The sequence below is a fragment of the Lepisosteus platostomus genome, chromosome 9, assembly GCF_059453375.1.
Source record: "Lepisosteus platostomus isolate fLepPlt1 chromosome 9, fLepPlt1.hap1, whole genome shotgun sequence".
In the NCBI taxonomy this organism is placed as follows: domain Eukaryota; kingdom Metazoa; phylum Chordata; class Actinopteri; order Semionotiformes; family Lepisosteidae; genus Lepisosteus; species Lepisosteus platostomus.
In genome coordinates this window covers 17924869-17943980 of record NC_142619.1, presented here as the reverse complement: position 1 = coordinate 17943980, position 19112 = coordinate 17924869, and the positions used below count along the sequence as shown (strand labels likewise).

General features: G+C 37.8%; 1 protein-coding gene across 7 annotated transcripts in view; it reads right to left on the bottom strand.

Moving 5' to 3' along the window:
* The window catches only part of sbf1 (SET binding factor 1), a 99922-nt gene that overhangs the window by 55435 nt on the left and 25375 nt on the right, over positions 1 to 19112 (bottom strand). For all 7 annotated transcript variants that reach the window (XM_088647060.1, XM_088647063.1, XM_088647061.1 and 4 more), the window contains exons 2-4: positions 7186 to 7271; positions 1979 to 2116; positions 9 to 134 (exon numbers count right to left, since the gene is read on the bottom strand). In XM_088647060.1, coding sequence (XP_088503186.1) covers positions 9 to 134; positions 1979 to 2116; positions 7186 to 7271 — 350 coding nt within the window. The remainder of the gene's footprint in view (positions 1 to 8; positions 135 to 1978; positions 2117 to 7185; positions 7272 to 19112) is intronic.

Below are 19112 nucleotides of genomic sequence, written 5' to 3'. Positions count from 1 at the left end.
TCTCATACCCTAAAGACCTCTGTATGGTCCAAACGAGACACCAACACCAGGCTCTTTGGAGCAAATAACTGGTTGGGCTGCATGATGCCAGAATCATCATCTTCATCAGCTTCACTTGAGAGGCTCTTCTGGGGCTGCAGAAACAGAGAGGATAAGTAGCTTGAGGTCTCTACCAAGGTTGTGCTGTATAGTGTGCTATATGGCCAATGTATTTACATCCAGGAAAGTCATGCTTTTTAAGATTCACAATTGTATGTTTATTTCTGAATATGTTTTTAATTAATCGACCAAGTGCATGTTGACCCTGCTTCCTACAGTTTTCAAAATTCTCACAAATGGAACATAAACTTATCAACAGGAAAAAAAGTGATTGTTTCCACAAAATGTATGCTCATATTACACAAATATGGTACTGAATACTTTGCTAATGGGCCAATGTCATCAAAAAATGTTTATGCAGCTATGTATTTTATTCACCCCGTTTGAGGGAATAATGCTCACATTATCCGTCGTAGGATTTTAAGTGTGAATCTGGATCAAGAAGAAATTCTTCAGTATTTTTCAGGCAATTTATACAAATTCAACGTTCTTTGAGCTAAAAATCATTAGTATCCCCCCCCCATCAAAATAAGTTTACTTTGCTGCAGTTTTGAGCAACACATTTCTAACTCTAGTCACTGAGAAAGTACACAGCAGCCACAGCAGATCATGAAACAAAAACTCAGGCTTACTGCTGACCAAGACTGAATATGCCTAACCTAAACTATGCTTGGGGTAACTGATTCTGGGCAGCATTTCCACCCAAAGGTGACTGTTTGATTGGCTATTTCTGGGGGTGGAAATAACACATGCAATGAATAAGAGCTTGATTTGTTCTAGGTATTACATGCTGCACAAACCTATGGTATAATTACTGTGCTCAGTAAACAGTAAAAAGCACAGAGAGTGGAGCCTGGTATAGGAAGGGTTCTACAGATTATACCAGTCAGGGTCCAATTGTTTCACTTTCACAGGATTCACATTGTTACAGTGAATCAACAATCACCTGCAGAAAACAGACTCATGAATAGCTAGAAGTAACTCTGTGGAATGACAAACAAAGGAAGATCTCAAATAAGAGTGAAGGTCCTTGTTTCTGAATGCCCAAATCGCAGTTTGTGTAGGGTTCTGCGTTTCTGTGACGGAGCAAAATTAAAGATTCATATCTCTAGAAGGCAGACAAGGTCTGGGCATGTATCCTAGTATTTGCTGTTATTTTACCTATTTTATTATTTTTAAAAACTAATCATAGTTCTGAACATAGTGGTTCTACTTTATGACAACATGTACTCATAATGGTGGTCCATTTGTGTCTCTCCCTTCCTTTTTCAAATAAACAGATATTTGTTTTGTTAGCATCAGAAATAATTTTTTGTTACAAAGCCACATCTCAATGATGTGAGATACTGACTCTAGTCAACCTAGATTTAAGGCTATACAAGAAGTATAAAGAACATTATCCATAAACTGTATATATTGTAAGCAACAAACAGCATTCAATTACAAGATTGTTTCAATTAGTTCTCCTTATACATTACAAGTATTAGTGGAGACCCAGGATAAGGATTGTTATAGCAAAACGTGTGTTATACTAAAGGATGCTATATAGCTGTGAAGATATACTGTATTCATAGTTTTAAGGTAGGAAATAAACAGCAATTACTATCTTAAATACAATAATAATCTACATCTTATAAAATCTCAAAAGGATCAGACTGCTAGGCAATATGAGTTCTAATTCCAGCTCTGGTCAGGTAACCCATACATGTAACACAACCTAAATAATAAATACCGCACATTTTGAGAAAAGAGGTTACATTTTAATTAAATATAGTCCACATCACCTTCCTGAAGCTGAACAGTGAAGTATCTATATGTAATTTATTTACAATATCTGTATGTGTATTTGAAAATAACTTGTTTGCAGACCATAACCTACCTGCGAGTTATCCACTTCTTCCCAGAAAGTGAAACAGGCACAGTAATGGCGTTCAGAGTTAATATCTGTCAGAACGGCTACAAAGAACGTTGGAGGTTGCCTCTCAGCAAATAGCTGCCACCCGTTGGGTTGACAAAACTGGAAAAAGTAAAAACACACTTAATTCAATCACCAACTGAATTGAATTTAATTGAATGTGAGCCAACATGGACTGGGACAGTTCAAGATGAATGAATCTTGACATTTACTTTAATCACTAAAAAAGGGAAATAACTATTTCATTTACAAATGTTAGAATTACAGAAAAAACACTATTTTATAGACATTTTGGAAGTAAAAGACATATTTTACAAGAGGTGCTTCAAGTGGATTATTTGCAATACATAATGTATAGTCTTCTAATACAAAGTTCCCAGCAAAACAGCAAAAGACCTAAAGTATTTTTTAAAAAAACATTTAAAATACTTATAAATAAAATATTGAGAAAAAAAACATAACGGAACTGTATTAACTGTATGCTATACTTCTCATTTGGTTTGCAGTTTGTCATCCCAGGTTGTGTAGGTTCTCTCCCAAGCCAGGGCTTTAGAAAAAGACATGTATTCGATACTTTCAGCTAAGAAGTGTCCGAGGATTAAAATAAGAATACCTTAAAAGCTCTAACAGCTGTGTGATGGAACAATATCTACCAGTCTGTTGTTAAATAAACAGGCTGGAAATACTTTTGCATTAACTTGCATGCATATCCATTAACTTGGATATTTTAATACATGGCATTAAAGGCTTTGAAGAAAAAAAAATAAAAAGGCCATTGTGAAGTATAAAACATTCAGTTTATTGTAATTTTAAAAGCATTATACCAAAGTTAGATATGGAACAATCAGCTCAACATTAATAGTCACCATTACCATTTTAGAGATTTTTTTTGTTACTAATGCTTAATGCAGTCTGGTTTCTACACAAAACATTATTCAGTTATGATTGTTTGGCAGTTGGGTCAAGGATGCTTCATTACATACGACACTGCCCTATCAAATGATTTACATATAATTAAATTATATATAGTTTTTTCCATTCAAAAAAGTATCAGGAAAAGGTTTTATTGCTAGGTCTTCTATTTCTAGAGCTTATTATTTTTAATTATAACTGCATTAATTTAAATATCCCAAAGACTTTTACTGACTTTTCATTTCACCTTTGAGCATTAAAACAACTTCCAATTGAGAATTTAACTTGGAAAAAAAAACATCAATATCTTTGAAAGAAGATATATAGCAATTTTCTCATCATCATCCTTTGAAGTACCAAGTAATTTCTGAATTTACAGAAAATGAGAGCTGAGAAAAATACCTTATTTGCTTTAACTTCTACTAACTTAATCAAAATGAATGAGAAGAGATTATCAATATTAAAATTCCACTAACAACTAGCACTCTAGTTTACTAATCAAAGTTTTTTTTTTTACAATCCATCAACATAAGATAAAGGTTAAGCATGAGGTGAACACCTTAAACTCAATATTTACTGTTTCAATACATTGCTGTTGTTTGCAGGGCCTTGCAAAGGAGTATGTCTGAGCCGTTTATCTTTACATTGTAATAATGGTGTGTACTTTGCTAGTCTAAAAGAACTGAACCTTTTTACACTTGAACAGTAAGACTACATTGGGACCCGGTTAAAATAATCAAAATCCTCATAGGCATTGGTATAATTAACTCTTTGGACTTCAGAATTAACAGTGAAACAAATAAAAGAGGAATGTGCATTTACAAACGAGAACAGAAGGTACAGATGCAGCCATTCAAAGTGCGTGGTACACACACGTACCGGAGGTAATTGGCTACGGCGTCACGCATTGTGACGCACGATGACGTGCGGTACCGCAGTACGTGATTGGTTGACCGACAGGGGCACTCGTGGTCCGTTGGTCTGTCGTAGAAAGATTTACAGTAAACGTCTTTACTGTGCCCGTTGTAGTATTGAATACGCGTTGCAGTATGCTCCTATTCTTTTTATGCTCAGGCACTAAGATTTCCCTTCAGTGGTAAAATTCCATATAAATATTCAATACTTAAACGGGCACAGTTAAGGCATTAAATATACATATACATACTGTATACAGTACAGTTTGCATACGGTAATATGTTTATGTTCCTAAATCAATCTCTTTTATGAGCATGTGAAAGGCATGGTGAATCGATTCTCAAAAAATACTGTAATTTGCATGATTGGAAACAAATGCGTGATTGCGAAATGCTGTGGTGTTACTTTTACAAAGACGGTCAATGGAAAAAAAGAATGTGGACCAGGGCAATACTTTGAGTTTACACTTACAGCTTGTCCAAGGTCATTCATTATTAATACTATTAGTAATATCTTCGTTAAAGACTTTGATGGCGACAGCTCAAACATGAGAGGTTGAGCTTTATTAGCTCCACCTTGCAGAAATTCCGGATACTATTATTTTGCTTGCGGTATTATAGGAGAATTTACAGTAACTAGCGGTTACTAGCGGTTACCGGAAAATAATGCGGTATCGCCCGTGCATTTTGAATGGCTGCATCTGTACTTCTTAACACAAAAGACAGTGGAGAGTAGAACCACGCTGTCTGGCCACTTCTCTTGAAGCCCATATCATGGTTTCTTCACAAAATGTCAGTATGAGATCCTAGGATAAATTAGCTACTGAAAAAGACTGTCAAAAGGTCTTTCATTTGTTATTTTTTATGATGCCAAATGAATGAAGTCCTACAGGAAACAAATTCTATTTGTACTACAACTTTTTGTGTAGCAACATCTGTTTTAAATATTTAATTTTGTCTAGAAAATTGTCAGCTGCTTGTTGGACTCCAGAAGGGCTTTAAAATATCTCTGTCTTTCTGAAATTCTGCTTCAACTGATATTGTCAAGTATGCAGTGATAAAAGCATTGGGAGACACAGTTCAGCATTCGCCATGCAAACTGAAACTCTCCAGGGTTAAGACCAATATGTCTTTAACTGAAACACTAAGTACCTAAAATTTGTAATGAACACATTGACATTGATGTACAGTTTTGTCCATTAGTTAATGGACAAAGAAAAATGACACAAAATAGAATTTTATGCAAAGAAAAAGTGGAAAGACAGAAGAAGACATTCTAAAACAGAAGGTGTCCAACATCAAGCCCGCAGGCCGGATCTGGCTCACCAAGCCCTTTTGTTTGGCCCGCGTGGTAGCATGGTGCAACCCAGGCCTTGACAAAGACATGTCAAGAAGTGGGGAAGAACTGATACGGCAGGACCTGCACACTGTCCTCTAAGTTCCATCGGTCTCACTGACACTGTACATTATTTTACCACAGAAAAGGAAAATAAGGAACGTTGCATGAATCAAGATAAGTGGAGAAGCAATTTTCTTCATATAAGTGAATAAAAAACGAATATGCTTGAATTGGTAAATCAGGTAGCTGCTGCCAAAAAGCAAAAGCAGTTGTGTTAGAAGTGATTTTTCTGCTGTTCTGCTTTCTTTGTTCACTGATCAAGAAAATAATGTTTTTTATTTGCAGTGTTTATGTTTCATCATGCAACATCCCTTTAATCAGCCTTTTACTGACTCAGCTTCCCAGTTAAAAGGCCGATAATTACAATATTAGCCAAGCTGGTTCTCATTGCAAGCCAGTTCCTCAGCAGAGCTTATGGGAGATGTTGATCACGAATCTCAGAGCCTGTTAAATTCCCATTTCTGTTTACCAAGTGATACGCATATCCACCCTTCAGTTTGCAAAGATAATTCATTCCTCAGAAACAGATATTAATTTGATATTTTGCATATGAAAATTAAATTCCCATATCTTTTCATGTTAAAGATTATGATTCATTCCAAGGGTCTAGAAAATCACCCAGTGACTCACTCCGTCTGGGCAGAGGGAACATTGACAGTGACCTGTTTCTGAACTGAACAGTAAACTGATACATCTGTTCTTTTTCCTTTCCCGTATACAACCGTTTTTGTGCAATATTTGCCAGGGACCTGTGCGATACGTTTATATTTATATTCATATTCTGTAATATAACTTTGTTGCGTACTGTTCTGTTCCGGTTTGTTTTTTGTGTATTCTGGACTGTGAGTTACTCTTCTTAGTGCACTTCTCACTGTACTGATTGTATTGTATTATTATTGTATCATTTGTTACACTGTTGCTGTGTTGTCTGTGTTAAGCTGCTGTTGCACTGCAATTTCCCTCACGGGATCAATAAAGTATCTATCTATTGTCACTACCTTAAGAGTACTAAATTATTAAAACAAGAACATAATTGCATGTTTGTGATAATCAACCCATTTAACCTACTGTACAGTACAGTAATTAAGATGAAATACGTAAAAACTGTACTCATGTACTCATGACAATATTTTTTTCAACAGAACAGATTTATCTAGTGCGCAATTATCAAAACTATAATTAAATACCTTATACTCAGAAGACAGAGTAAAATGTTGCTAGTGAAGATGCAATAACTGCTAACTGAATTTCAAAGGGGGGTATAACGTTGTCAAAAAAACACAAATAATACTATGTAATGGCTGTACATGGTGTTTTGATCATTTATGGTGTGCATGGCAATGCATAAAAGTAAGAACCCAATCTGGCACGAATGAGTTTGACACCTGTGTTCAAAAGTTTCATCTGGAAGGTCACCCAGCTTCTTACCCCAGACTTTACTGCACTTTTAATAGCTGTCACAGCATTCAGTCCTCACTTAAGATTGGGCACTATTCACAACCACTTTACAGCTAACTGAGACTCGTGTAATAAATGAACAGGCGGAGATGACTGTGCACACATAGAGCAGAAAAAAGGGTTACATATTGACACTGTTTCTACTTCTTAACATGACTATGATTGAAGATGCAAACCACAGGCTAGCCTTTTCTAAAATTTCTGCTGGCACACCAAACAACAGCTATTACAAGAACTATCATCTGAAAGACAGTAACATGATGTAAATGTTTCAGATACAGTGTCTTGCAAAAGCATTCAGACTTTTGCACACTCTATTGTACGTCAATACAGTCTGGGGGATCCAAATACCATTTCCTGTTTGGGATGGAAAGCAAAACAATAAACAATCCTACTGAATGTGACAATTAATCTCAGCATCCCTCCACCCTGTCCCTATCCCTCAGCCCCTGATAAATCACAGTTCCTAGTGAAAATATTGTACGCACCAGTTCAATTCCCTGAGGAAAAGGGTTGTCTTCCCAGTCCTTTTCAGGAAAGCGTTGAAGAATCCGACCCTGACCGTCGCTGCTCCCTGCAGGGACAGGAAAAGGAACATCTGTCACAGCTGCTAAGGAAACAAATGGAAATCCTGCTATCCAAGTCAACAACTCGGCTTTTCAACATCATAACAGCACTCTGATACACAATGAATACATTTTATTGAGAGAAATACCTGCAGGACGTACCAGACATGACAAGACCCATGAAATTATCAATGTACAGTATTATACCCATAATTGGCATTACCATCTTTTTACCTAATATTGATATTCCAAAAATAAGTTTTACTGTGTGAATGGATGCAAAGTTCATTTTTTCTCTGTGACGTACCCTTAAAATACACATGATTTTGAAATGAGTGCTTCTTCAGTAATAAGCACAATCTTGACTTTTTTTAAACCTAAAGTTAATATGGCTATAATGTCCTGCCACTATAAATACAGTTCTAGGAATGGATGAAGGCCGATATGTTATGACTACGGTATATCGCTAACTTCCAGTGGCTTTGTAACACGGTAATAAAGGACACATCATAAAGATCTCTATTTACAATAAAGATTTAGGATTTAAAATAATCAAAAAATGTAAAAAAGAAGGTATGGCTAGGTATTAATACCATTAATTGTTTAATCTTGGACATCTCCAGTAAATGCTTGTGAACAGGCCAAAAAAGACTTTTAACATTGCATATCTATTTCCTTCTCCTTTGTTTTCAAGACTGAATACAGCAGCTATTCACCATCGCAAGAAAACAGTATCCCTTCCCTAAGCTAAACATAATTAAATTTCCATAATTCACTTTTCGATAAGAACTACCAAGCTGAATGTCACTGGGTTTCTAACAGAAGTCATTTTTCATCGAGAAAGTCATGGGACTGACTTAATTAACACAAGCATGCAAATCACACAGACTGAGGCCTAAACAAAACCAAACCACAATTTCCAAAGTATTTCCATTCTAAATCACTATTTACCTACTTTACATTCAAAACGCCCTTTAGAAAGCAACTGTTTTTCTGGTAAGTGCAAAAAGCTAGGACTTAATTTTAAATGGGGAAATTGTTTCAAATCACAATGTCTAAAGGCATTTTCAGGATTTTAACATGTATCTTAATCAAGCTAACATGGATACCGAAAAGCCTTCAATAGTCATAAGGGGCAAAATTGCTCGTAGCTGCTGTAGAGCAAATAAACATCCTGTGGGAATCCTGCATACTGTTCTCACTCTGGCTGCTGAGTCTAAGAAAGATCTGATTAAGGAGGAACTGAAGGAGGAACATGGATAATAATGATTCTTGTCTATAAAGTAAGGAACTGAGAAAAAAGTACTGTAAACACCCAGATATTGACCACCTGTGATTACTTATCTTTTCCAGAAGGTTCAGAGCTGCTTCATCTCCAAAATGTAGTCTCATTAAATTGCAAACATAGGATGAAATCATAATTAAGGTGTTTTACTACTAATTCTCACATTTTTAAGGAGTGTCCATCGTTGACATCTTGTTGAATAACTAGGTGAACAAAGAAAAGCAATCTATCTTTAATTAAAAACATTTAAGGTCTGTTCGAATGTGGAAGCAGGTTTCAGCAAAGTTAACAAGAGTCAAATCATCTGCTGAGGACAGTTCTACATTACAAAAACTGTAAACGAGTGCAGTGTAAAGCTTCTAAATCACAAGATAACTGATCAGCATTTTGGAAAGATAAATGAACATCACTGTACAATACAAAGGGGAACTGGATTAAGCATGAGAGATAAGAAAGAATTGTATTGGCCTAGACCAAAAGACAAAACTGCTATGAACGTGAACAAAACCCACAGGAGTATAATTCCTGTGGTCCCAGTCGCATAGGCATTACCCATAAATCAGATGCTGTGACAAGAACTGATTGTTTGCAAATTATCTTGGCGGTTCCAAAGTTAAAAACATGGATGTAACCCAAAGCCTGCAACAAAACAGAAATGCCAATTTAACCACAGCTGTCTGATGCGGAATTTCTCAAACCTTCTCCTGCTTACCCCATCCATCCATGTTCTAACTGCTTAATCCAATTCAGAGTCGCGGGGAGAGCTGGAGCCTATCCCAGCAGGCAAAGGATGCAAAGCTGGACACACTCTGGATGGGAGGCCAGTCCATCAGAGTGGACATACAAGGAAACACAAATATTCACAACAGGGCCAATTTTCCCAGAAGCCAACTGACCTTCCTCCCACAGTCTTTGGACTGTGGGAGGAAACCAGAAAACCTGGTTGAAACACATGCAAACTCAGGGAGAACATACAAACTCAACACAGACAGCACCCCAGGAATTAAACCCAGGGCCACAGCGCTACAAGGCAGCAATGCTAACCACTGTGCCACCCACTATTAATCCCTTTACTGGAAAATTATTTTTAAGGCCTACTGTATATTGAGTAATCTATATTTTAAACAGAATTCAAGACTGGGCAAACATCTGGCAGATGGCAATTAAAGCAGGCAAGTCCAGAGTTACATGAAGGTTAGCAAATACAAACTGCAAATCAAAAGAATGGGAAACGCTGAACCTTCTGAAAGTCTTGAGTGTATGCTGACACCAATTACTGTATGTTCCAAAAAAGTCAACTTAATTTTTGCATCAGAGTCAAGCAACTTGTATTTGTCATCGTGATGTCATGTCATTTTCCAAACCACTTGACACCATACGGTGTGTTGGGAAGCCGGAGCCTTCCTGGCAAGCAACAAGCACAAGGCAGGGTACACCCTGGACAGGGCACCAGTCCATCGCAGGGGAAGTACAAGCCAATCATGGAGGCTATTTGGAGGCCACAGTTAAGGCCAAGGGGGGGAATTTGGCCCAGACACCGGGATAACTTCCTTCTCTTATCGAGAAATGCCCGGGGATCTTTAATGACACTGAGAGTCAGGACCTCGGTTTAACGTCTCATCCGAAAGACGGTGCCCACTACACTATAGTGTCCCTGCCACTACACCGGGGCATTAGGACCCACACAGACCGCAGGATGGGAGGCTCCTGCTGGTCCCACTACCACTTCCAACGGCAACCATAGCTTCCCAGGAGGTCTCCCTTCCACGTACTGACCAGGCTCAACCCTGCTTAGCTTCAGTGGGTAGCTAGTTGAGAGCTTCAGGGTGATATGGCTGCTGGCATTTGTGATCGTGAGACTCATATTAAGTAAATGTAATATGGTTTATTTTCGGTAATTTGATCAGAGTTTACAATCGACCAGTTTAGAATAAAAATATACCTTGAGTTCGACCCAGGATTTCAAATCTGTTGCTGCAAATAACACAGTATCTACACATCTGCCGTATGTAAAATCTTTTCAGCTAGACAATGCATCTAGTTGCTCAGCAAGTAAAAGAAAAGGCTATACTCTAGACTTCAAGGGTTAATTTACACAAACATTAGAATGATCAAATGGGTGTTTGCCAATCTGAGTAACATACAAGGCCCTGCTGTGACATGCAGCACAGTGTAGTGGTAATATACTCTTTCAGGCTGATCAAAGGGACACAATTCAAGGCATACAAACTAAGATAATGCCTTTTGAGATCTTTTTTTTTTTAAACCAGCAAAGCGAGATCACAGCGCTCTTCTGTAAATACAAACAATTCTGGAAAAGAAATCCTGGGAAGTGGCTTGATTCCAAGGTGTGGCAGCCTTTAGCAAAGGGCAGACCGAGAGTGGAGAATGACATGGGTGGAGGACACATAAGTAAGACTCACCCATCGCATGGAAACCGAGTTCTGAGTAAAGTACTGCACACTGCAATATTTCTTCCAATTTTAGTTAGAAGAGCCGACATCCCTATCTACTTTGCCCAGACTATTACACTGAAGAACATAAGGAATCAATGTACTGTAACTTTGTTGAGAGAGAACTACAAAACTTTACTTTTGTTCCAGAGTACAACAAAACTGTCTCTGGGGCTTTGGGTGGTTCAATTATAAAAGGCACTTGTCCCAAGCATAGACTGAGCTCTATAATTCACAGCAGGAGATGGAACTGAGAAATGCCACCAGCCAACTGTGACCAAACCTCCCCAAGCAGTGGTACATAATCTGGTTGAGAAAGTTAGCCAGGGTGGTCTCTCTTGGTCTGAGACTTCCTGGGTGCCTGCAGGCATGTGGTTACGTCGTGTGAGGGACACTCCCTTCCTCTAGTCAGTGCGGAATTTCCTGTGTCACTGCAGAGCTTGTAACATGCCAAAGAGATGAATGAATTGACTACTGGACCAGTCAGGGTGTTTGCACCTCTTCATTCTCACTGTGTGGGAACTGGAATTGTCTTCTCAGCCAAGAGGCCAGACAGCTGGCAATTCCAAATTGGACAGGTATATAACAAATCTAAACCGGTTCTTTAAATTAGAATAACTGCAGAATGTGTGGAGCATTTATGTAACATAGTGGCTCAAGGCAAGTTAAAAGAAATGCAGTTTACTAGACAAACATTACTCACTCGTAATAGATACTGTAATAACAGTACACCGTCTAAGGTGTTAAATAAACTTGCACAGAATGAAAAGCATATCACGTACAGAATATAATCGTTGTGCAACAGTACAGTCATATTAAATGCAATCTTGTGCAAGGCAAACTCAAAGAATACCATACTGTTTACAGTATTGTCATTGTACTTCAAAAACATCTAAAAAAATAATCCTCCAGGTACACAAAAATCCTCTAATACAAGAGGAAAAGGTACTTGTACTGACCTATTCTGACAATGTCCACTGTGGTGTCTCCGGGCGTAATGAACACCATAAAACGTGAACATGAAAAACATGCACACTCCTCACCCTTCCTGTACTGCCACAAGACTTTCAGTGGCGAGCCAAGCTGATTAGCAACTGCAGATCCCAAAATTGGGAGGGTATAAAAAGAAAACAAGGAAATTCCAAATAAAATAAAGCTCTGCTGCATCATACGCAGTCAGAAGATTTCAGACTGGGCCTTATTACTCTACTTAATTCATATCCTTGTGTGGATTAGTGTCTGAAAGTGAAATAAAGTTATGGCCTACTGTAGCATGAATCCTGTTCCTTTAAAATCTGTGTACAAACAAATATCTCACATACTATGTCTAGGGATTATAATATAATAATTAACTTTATTTTATATAGCACCTTCAAAAGTGGCTTGTCAAAGAGCTTTACAGAAAAAATACACAATGAGAGGAGAAATTAGAATTACACAGTTACAATGATGTGTTGGAATACAGTAGGAAAGCAAAGGGGTAGACAAGGTACCAGTTAAATAAAGTCCCTTTAAAGAAAAATGTTTCGAGTCTAAATCTGAAAGAGCTCGGGGAAGGTGACTCTGATATCCTTAGGGACAGAATTCCAGAGCTTAGGGCTGTAGCAAGAGAAGGCACCATCACCCTGTGGAGTGTAGATGTGGTTAGGGGACAGACAGGAGACCAGAATTAGATGAACAAAGGTTATAAGGTGGGGAGCAGGACAACAGTAACTCAGACAGGTACCGAGGTGCCAAGCCATGCAAAGACTTATAGTTGAGCATGAGGATTCTGAAGTCGATACAAAACCTGAATGGAAGCCAGTGCAAGGACTCAAGAATAGGAGTAATGTGATCGATTGCACTAGACTTGGTCAGGATTCTGGCTGCCGAATTGCGGACATACAGTAGTTTGTTCAACATGGATTAAGATACCCCAGTGAGTAGGGAATCACAGTAATCAATTCGGGAGATTACAAAACTGTTGACTAGATTTTATGCAACAGTTAGCAACAGCATAGGTTTGAACTGGTTTTTAAATTATATAATTATTATATTATAAAACTTATATTCATATTGAAAAGACTAAATTGCAAGTATCTTTTTTTTTTTTAGGAAAAGTACATTAAGTAGGGATCAGACTCTTACACTAGAATCATCATCAGCAATAACCTAATACCATCTCCCCTAAAGACATCCTATCAAAATGGTACTTAGATAAGTGAAACCTACACACAAATCAAATCAAAGTTTATTTATCAAATGCACAACAATACAGCGTGCAGCAGTAGTTGCTGGCAATGAAATGTGTTTTCTGCGAGCTCACAAAAATCACAAAATTGAGCTTATGAAAATAAGGTTACATAATAATAGATGTAATAGAAACAGAATAAAACTCAATATGAGTAGAGCTGCTATGTGTCCATGGTGTATGCAATATATACAGTACAAGTAGTGCAGTTATGCTAAATACAGTGAAAACTGAATGTCCATGTAGCCATTACAGGCGATTTGCTAAAGGAGCTGCAGGTTGGCTATTTAGCAGTCTTATTGCCTGGAGGTAGAAGCTGTTCCGTAATCTGTTGGACTTGGACCGAATGCTTTGGTACCGTTTACCGGACGGTAGGAGGGACAACAGTTTGTGACTGGGATGACTGGGGTCCTTGAGAATGGACCTGGCCTTCTTCAGACATCTAGCTGAGTAGATATCCTGGATGTTTGGTAGCTCACAGCCGGTAATGAGCTGCGCTGACTTCACCACCCTCTGCGGTACTTTGCGATCCCGGACGGAGCAGTTCCCATACCAGGCAGTGATGCAACCAGTCAGGATGCTCTCAATAGTGCACCTGTAGAAATTGGGCTGGATATGTGATGGCATGCCAAACCTCTTTAGCCTACGGAGAAAGAACAGGCGCTGCCGTGCTGTTTTGACCAGTGTTGGTGTGGTGGGTCCAGGTTAAGTCCTCTGATATGTTAACTCCCAGGAACTTAAAACTGCTGACCCTCTCCACTGCAGTCTCACTGATGTAGAGAGGCGTGTGATCTCCTCCCTGGTGTTTTCAATGCAGGGTTTTTAAGAGTTCGCCAGTATTTTGCAGTCCTGGAGAACTACTGTCTCTTCTGATTTTTTTTCCCACTGAACCTAGTTAGTTTGAAGCCGTTAAATTAAGCTGTTTGCTTGTGCTTTTAAAAAAGTCAACAGCAGTCTGAGGTAAAAGATTAGCATGAAACCTGTCTCAGATACTGGGGCTCGGCTCTCTTCTCACTTAAGATTACTGTTTCAATGGCTTTGTCAAACTTAACCAATGGTCACACACAGCACTAAGAACGTTTATTAAGAGTCCCACCTGTGTCTGCACAGCATTAACAGCTAAATAATAAGATTTGTTTATAAAGCTATAGGTAAATAACAATTCCCAAGGTGAAAGAATTCTTCTCACTAGATCTGTTGAAAATGCTAAGAAAAGAGATTTCTGTAATTAAGTCTTAAGCAGAAACAACAGTTGAATACTTGCTGGGCCAGTGAAGGTTCAAGGATCCTGGATTGAGCTCAGATGGAAGAAAACACAGAAGATATATCAGCATTCCAAAAACAGGACTGGGAAAAACGAGGCTATCCCATTGCTGCCTTCTCGTGCTTCAATTACATAAATTTGTGTATAGCACCTTCAGATGCTATTTATATGGGCATATAAGATGACTACATTTTGTACGGCTGTCCCAGCTTACCAACTCAAAACCATTAACAGCCTAAATAATGCAGAAGCTAGACAGTATGTTATTTCACATGGTGATTATCAGAACACAATACTTTACTAAAAATAATAATAAAGGGAAAAAAAGCCTCACTTTTGAGTTGAAATGTTTTATTTTGTTGTAACGTTTCATGATAATAGAATAAAATGTGTCACCAGTGAAGAAAAGTTCAACAGTGATGAACATCCGTGTCACAGAGAGGTAAATTAATGGATAATCTACTTTTTTTTGTTTTAAAATTTGCTTGGCAAATTATTTTATTTCCTTGGATGAAGAATACATTTCATAATTAATTCTATTTCTGCAGTACAAAGACATGGTTTTAACACTGTCTCTGAGGCATGTCATCTGCAGAAGGTTTCGGATGATTCTGCAATTGTGGGTGTATGAGAGGGGAGGGAGGAGGAATATAGGAGCTTGATTACCAACTTTGTGGAGTGGTGTCATCTTAACCATCTCCGGCTTAACACCAGCAAGACCAAAGAAATGGTCATGGACTTTCAGAGGAATAAGTCTCCGCTGAACCCTGTTTCCATCCAGGGTGAGGACATAGAGGGGTTGCAGTCCTACAAGTACTTAGGGGTACACCTGGATGATAAGCTGGAGTGGTCTGGTAACGATGACGCCCTGAACAAGAAAGGTCAGAGCCGACTATTTTCTTAGGAGGCTCAGGTCCTTTGGTGTGTGTGGAACACTGTTACACATTCTTTAGGAATCAGTGGTGGCAGCGGCCATCTTGTGTGCTGGGGCAGCAGCATCATGACAAGAGATGTCAACAGACTCAATAAACTCATCAAGAAGGCTGGTTCTGTGTTGGGGCTGAGCCTTGACCCCCTGGAGGTGGTGGCTGAGAGGAGAATGCTGACCAAGCTCACAACCATCATGAACAACACCTCTCATCCACAACATGGGACTTTACTGGGCATTGGAGCCCTAGGCTAGGGCTGTTAGCCCTTCATTTGCTCATCTATGGACAGCATGTTGCTCCACTGTACTTTTTTTGGACACTCAATCTTCATATACCTATGCACATTTTGCACATATTTTATTGTTTTTATGGTGACTACGATCATATTTTGCACACACCTATGTATTTATTTTTATTTACTGTATTTTATATTTATTTTGTATTACTGTACATATTCTAATGTTTTATCTATTCTGATGTCTGTTTTTTGTTTTTGTTTGTCTTGGGCTCCTGTAACACATCAATTTCCTTTCGGGCTCAATAAAGTCTTATCTATCTCTACTGTCAATTAAGAATTACCAGGCTTGTACAAGCACACCTAATACCAACATGGATTATTCTATTATAGTTTTCCAAAACATCAAAGCACACAGGTTTAGCTTGTCAATTAGCTTTGCAATTTGTTTAGGATCTTATTTTCTCCTTCTCCTTACCTTGAAGACTCATGAGTTAACTCTGATTTCAGAGATTCTTTAAAACAAAATTAGGTATAATAAACTTCACTGGTACTGTAGAAGAGATTGAAATGGTTAAAGCAACACTTAAGGCTGTTTTTATGTGCTGTTCTACAACATTTGAATTAATTTGAGTTAATTGAACTGTTGTTAAATTAACTATAAAAGGTATAGATGTTCACACAAAATGAATATAATACTGTTAAACTAAAACACCAAAAATAATAATTGTCTGCATGTGTGAAGTTTCCTACTTCCACCAGAGCAAGTGACCACATTCCTGCCTCACTGAAATTATTTTGTAGTCTGTAGCCTGAAGCACAGCGGATTTTATCATAAAAGCACAAACCCCACTTGACCTACAGCGTCACAGAGCACAAAACTTCTCACACAAAGCCCTGACCAAAACTATTTCAGGGAACTTCTTATCAATGTAACAACAAAAAGCCTAGTGTATACAGAAAGGGCTTTACTTCATTAATATAATTTCTTATTCTTTGTTCAACAGAATAAGCCCGAAGAATTTCCATGAAATCACATGCTTTATGCAAATGAAGAATCGTGTGGACAAAGGAGGGTTGTGCACATCGCACATTCTCCCCCCATCCTGTGAAGAAACTTGGAGGGTTCTTGTGAAAAGCATAAATTGGGATTCCGTTTTAGTAAGAGCTCAGAGATCATTTTAGATCATTCAGTGTCAGTTTTCAACAATCACGTTCCTGTGAAATATACAAATTTAAAAAAAAAACTGGAACTGAGGAAGTTTCATTACAGTTTAGATTTTCAATCTGTTCTAATGAAGTAGCAAACCTAAAGTGTTAAAAAGAAGGAGACTGTTTCAGTCTGCTTTATTGGCTAAGATAGAACACTGTATACTTGTGATGTAAAAAAGGGGTATGCTCAGTATTAATGTTGTTTTTATCTTTTATTGCTTACTGTGTGTAGTGGGAACAGTAGCTTTCGGCAAAGAGAAATGCGTCACAATTGTATAATGAAAAACGGAAACAGTAAACTGAAGAGAGATGGACTGCATGGTTAAACTTATTTGCAGCCCACCAAACAAAGTTTCAGATCCCATAGGAGTTTGTGGGGCTTACGTAAAGTATCATGTATAGAAGAAACAGACTGCATCTCTCGGGAAGATTCACTTTATATTGATAAGCTTTGCTACTGATCCATACCAAAAAATTAAACTATTAGTGACTGCTGCCAGATTGATTAATTAAAGCTTCCAATAAATACTGCCTTCGTCAGACAGTCAGAATCTTTACATCATTATGTCTTAACATCAGATCGGACATAAGTTACCATTTCTTCATAAACAACTGGCTGCAATCATACAGTAATAACGTTTTACTAGAAAGAGCGAGTCCAATTAACTGTAACAGGGACCATGGGCGGCAGCGCATTACTGCTAGCCTTGTCCATGTGAAATTGAAAAAAGCACAAACATGCCCTGCAACACCAAATTAACCCATGCAAAGTGTGGTTCCAGAACAAACAGGTGTTCATTTCAAATTTCTTGAATCTCTGCGCGTTATTTGAGAGTTGTTCATATGGCAGGACTGTTATCGAACGCACCAGACCATAATCTCCCCTAACCCCCGATATGGGGTTCAAGGGCTGTGGAAACATAAATATTCATTCAAGACTCCAAACCATTAACCTACAGCCTCCTCTCTCTCTACTCAGCCTTTCTAATTAAGTGGCAGGACACAGCAAATCTGTAAGATAAGGTTTGCACGGTGTGTTTATACAGTATTAAGTGGGGAAAATCATTTTGCATTCACGTCATGCTTCCCTAAAATGAACATGTTCTGGAAAGCAAGGGTTTATATAATGTTTGATGTTTATATAATATTTCATGTTTATATAAAGTCTAAGAAGGTTTTATCATAAACATTATTATTATTACTTCCTTACTAAGCCTTTATCCAGGGGAACTTAAAATGTAGACAAACATTTGCATTAAAAGTACAAGGGAAAAAGATATGATAAAGAGAATATAATAAAGAACAAAAAAGCACAATAATGTTGGAAGATTTCACAGTACTTTAACAAATGTTCATTAGTCTTCACGTTATCACATTCAGAGAGTGACTACATTGCTTTGTAACAGATCTAATTTCTAACTACAGTAAAATTACAGTACAAAAACTGCACAGTAGACCTCTAAATAAAGCCAACAGTATTCCACTTCATTGTTGAACTGTACTGTTTTTTTTTAATTGTACTGCTGATGAAACATCTCATAAAATATACACACAATGCCTTCATAAAATCTCAGAGCATCACTGGATATTCTTATACAATCTCTTCCGTATGTGAAGAGATTGTATCATTCAACTCCTTACAAAACAGAAGAGATTTGTGCCAAGGTGCAGCTGCTGTCTTGTGTAACTACGAACGTAGAACTACTTTCAGAACTTACCAAGACAAATCAAATCCTGATTTAAGGATCTTCCTGGCCTGTATCTTTACAGCACAGATGGAATTGCATTTCCCACTAGACCAGACTATGGTAGAGATCGAGTAGCATAATTCTCTGTATGTCTACATTTTGCCAGCAAAATGCAGAATTAAACTTAGAGATGTTTTGGTATTTTTAATCACGGTAATTAAAAGGAACCAGGTCAGTTTAATTAAAATAGTTCTTAACCTGCATACATTTATCGTTTTATAAAATAAGCTGTTTCTCAAAAACGATATGAAGGAGCTAAGTCTTTAACACTTATGTTCAGTTAATTTGTCATATGCACAAGTGCAATTAAATGCTTATTTTTACATGTGTGCTCCAATACAAAGACATTAAAGGAATCACCAAAAACATAAATACAGAACAGCAACTACAACAACAAGCTAAATAAAAACACAGCTTAATAACAGGTCATACAAGCAGTGTGAGACAAAAAACATCACTGTGAACCAGTGGTAGGGGTAGAGTAAACTGACAG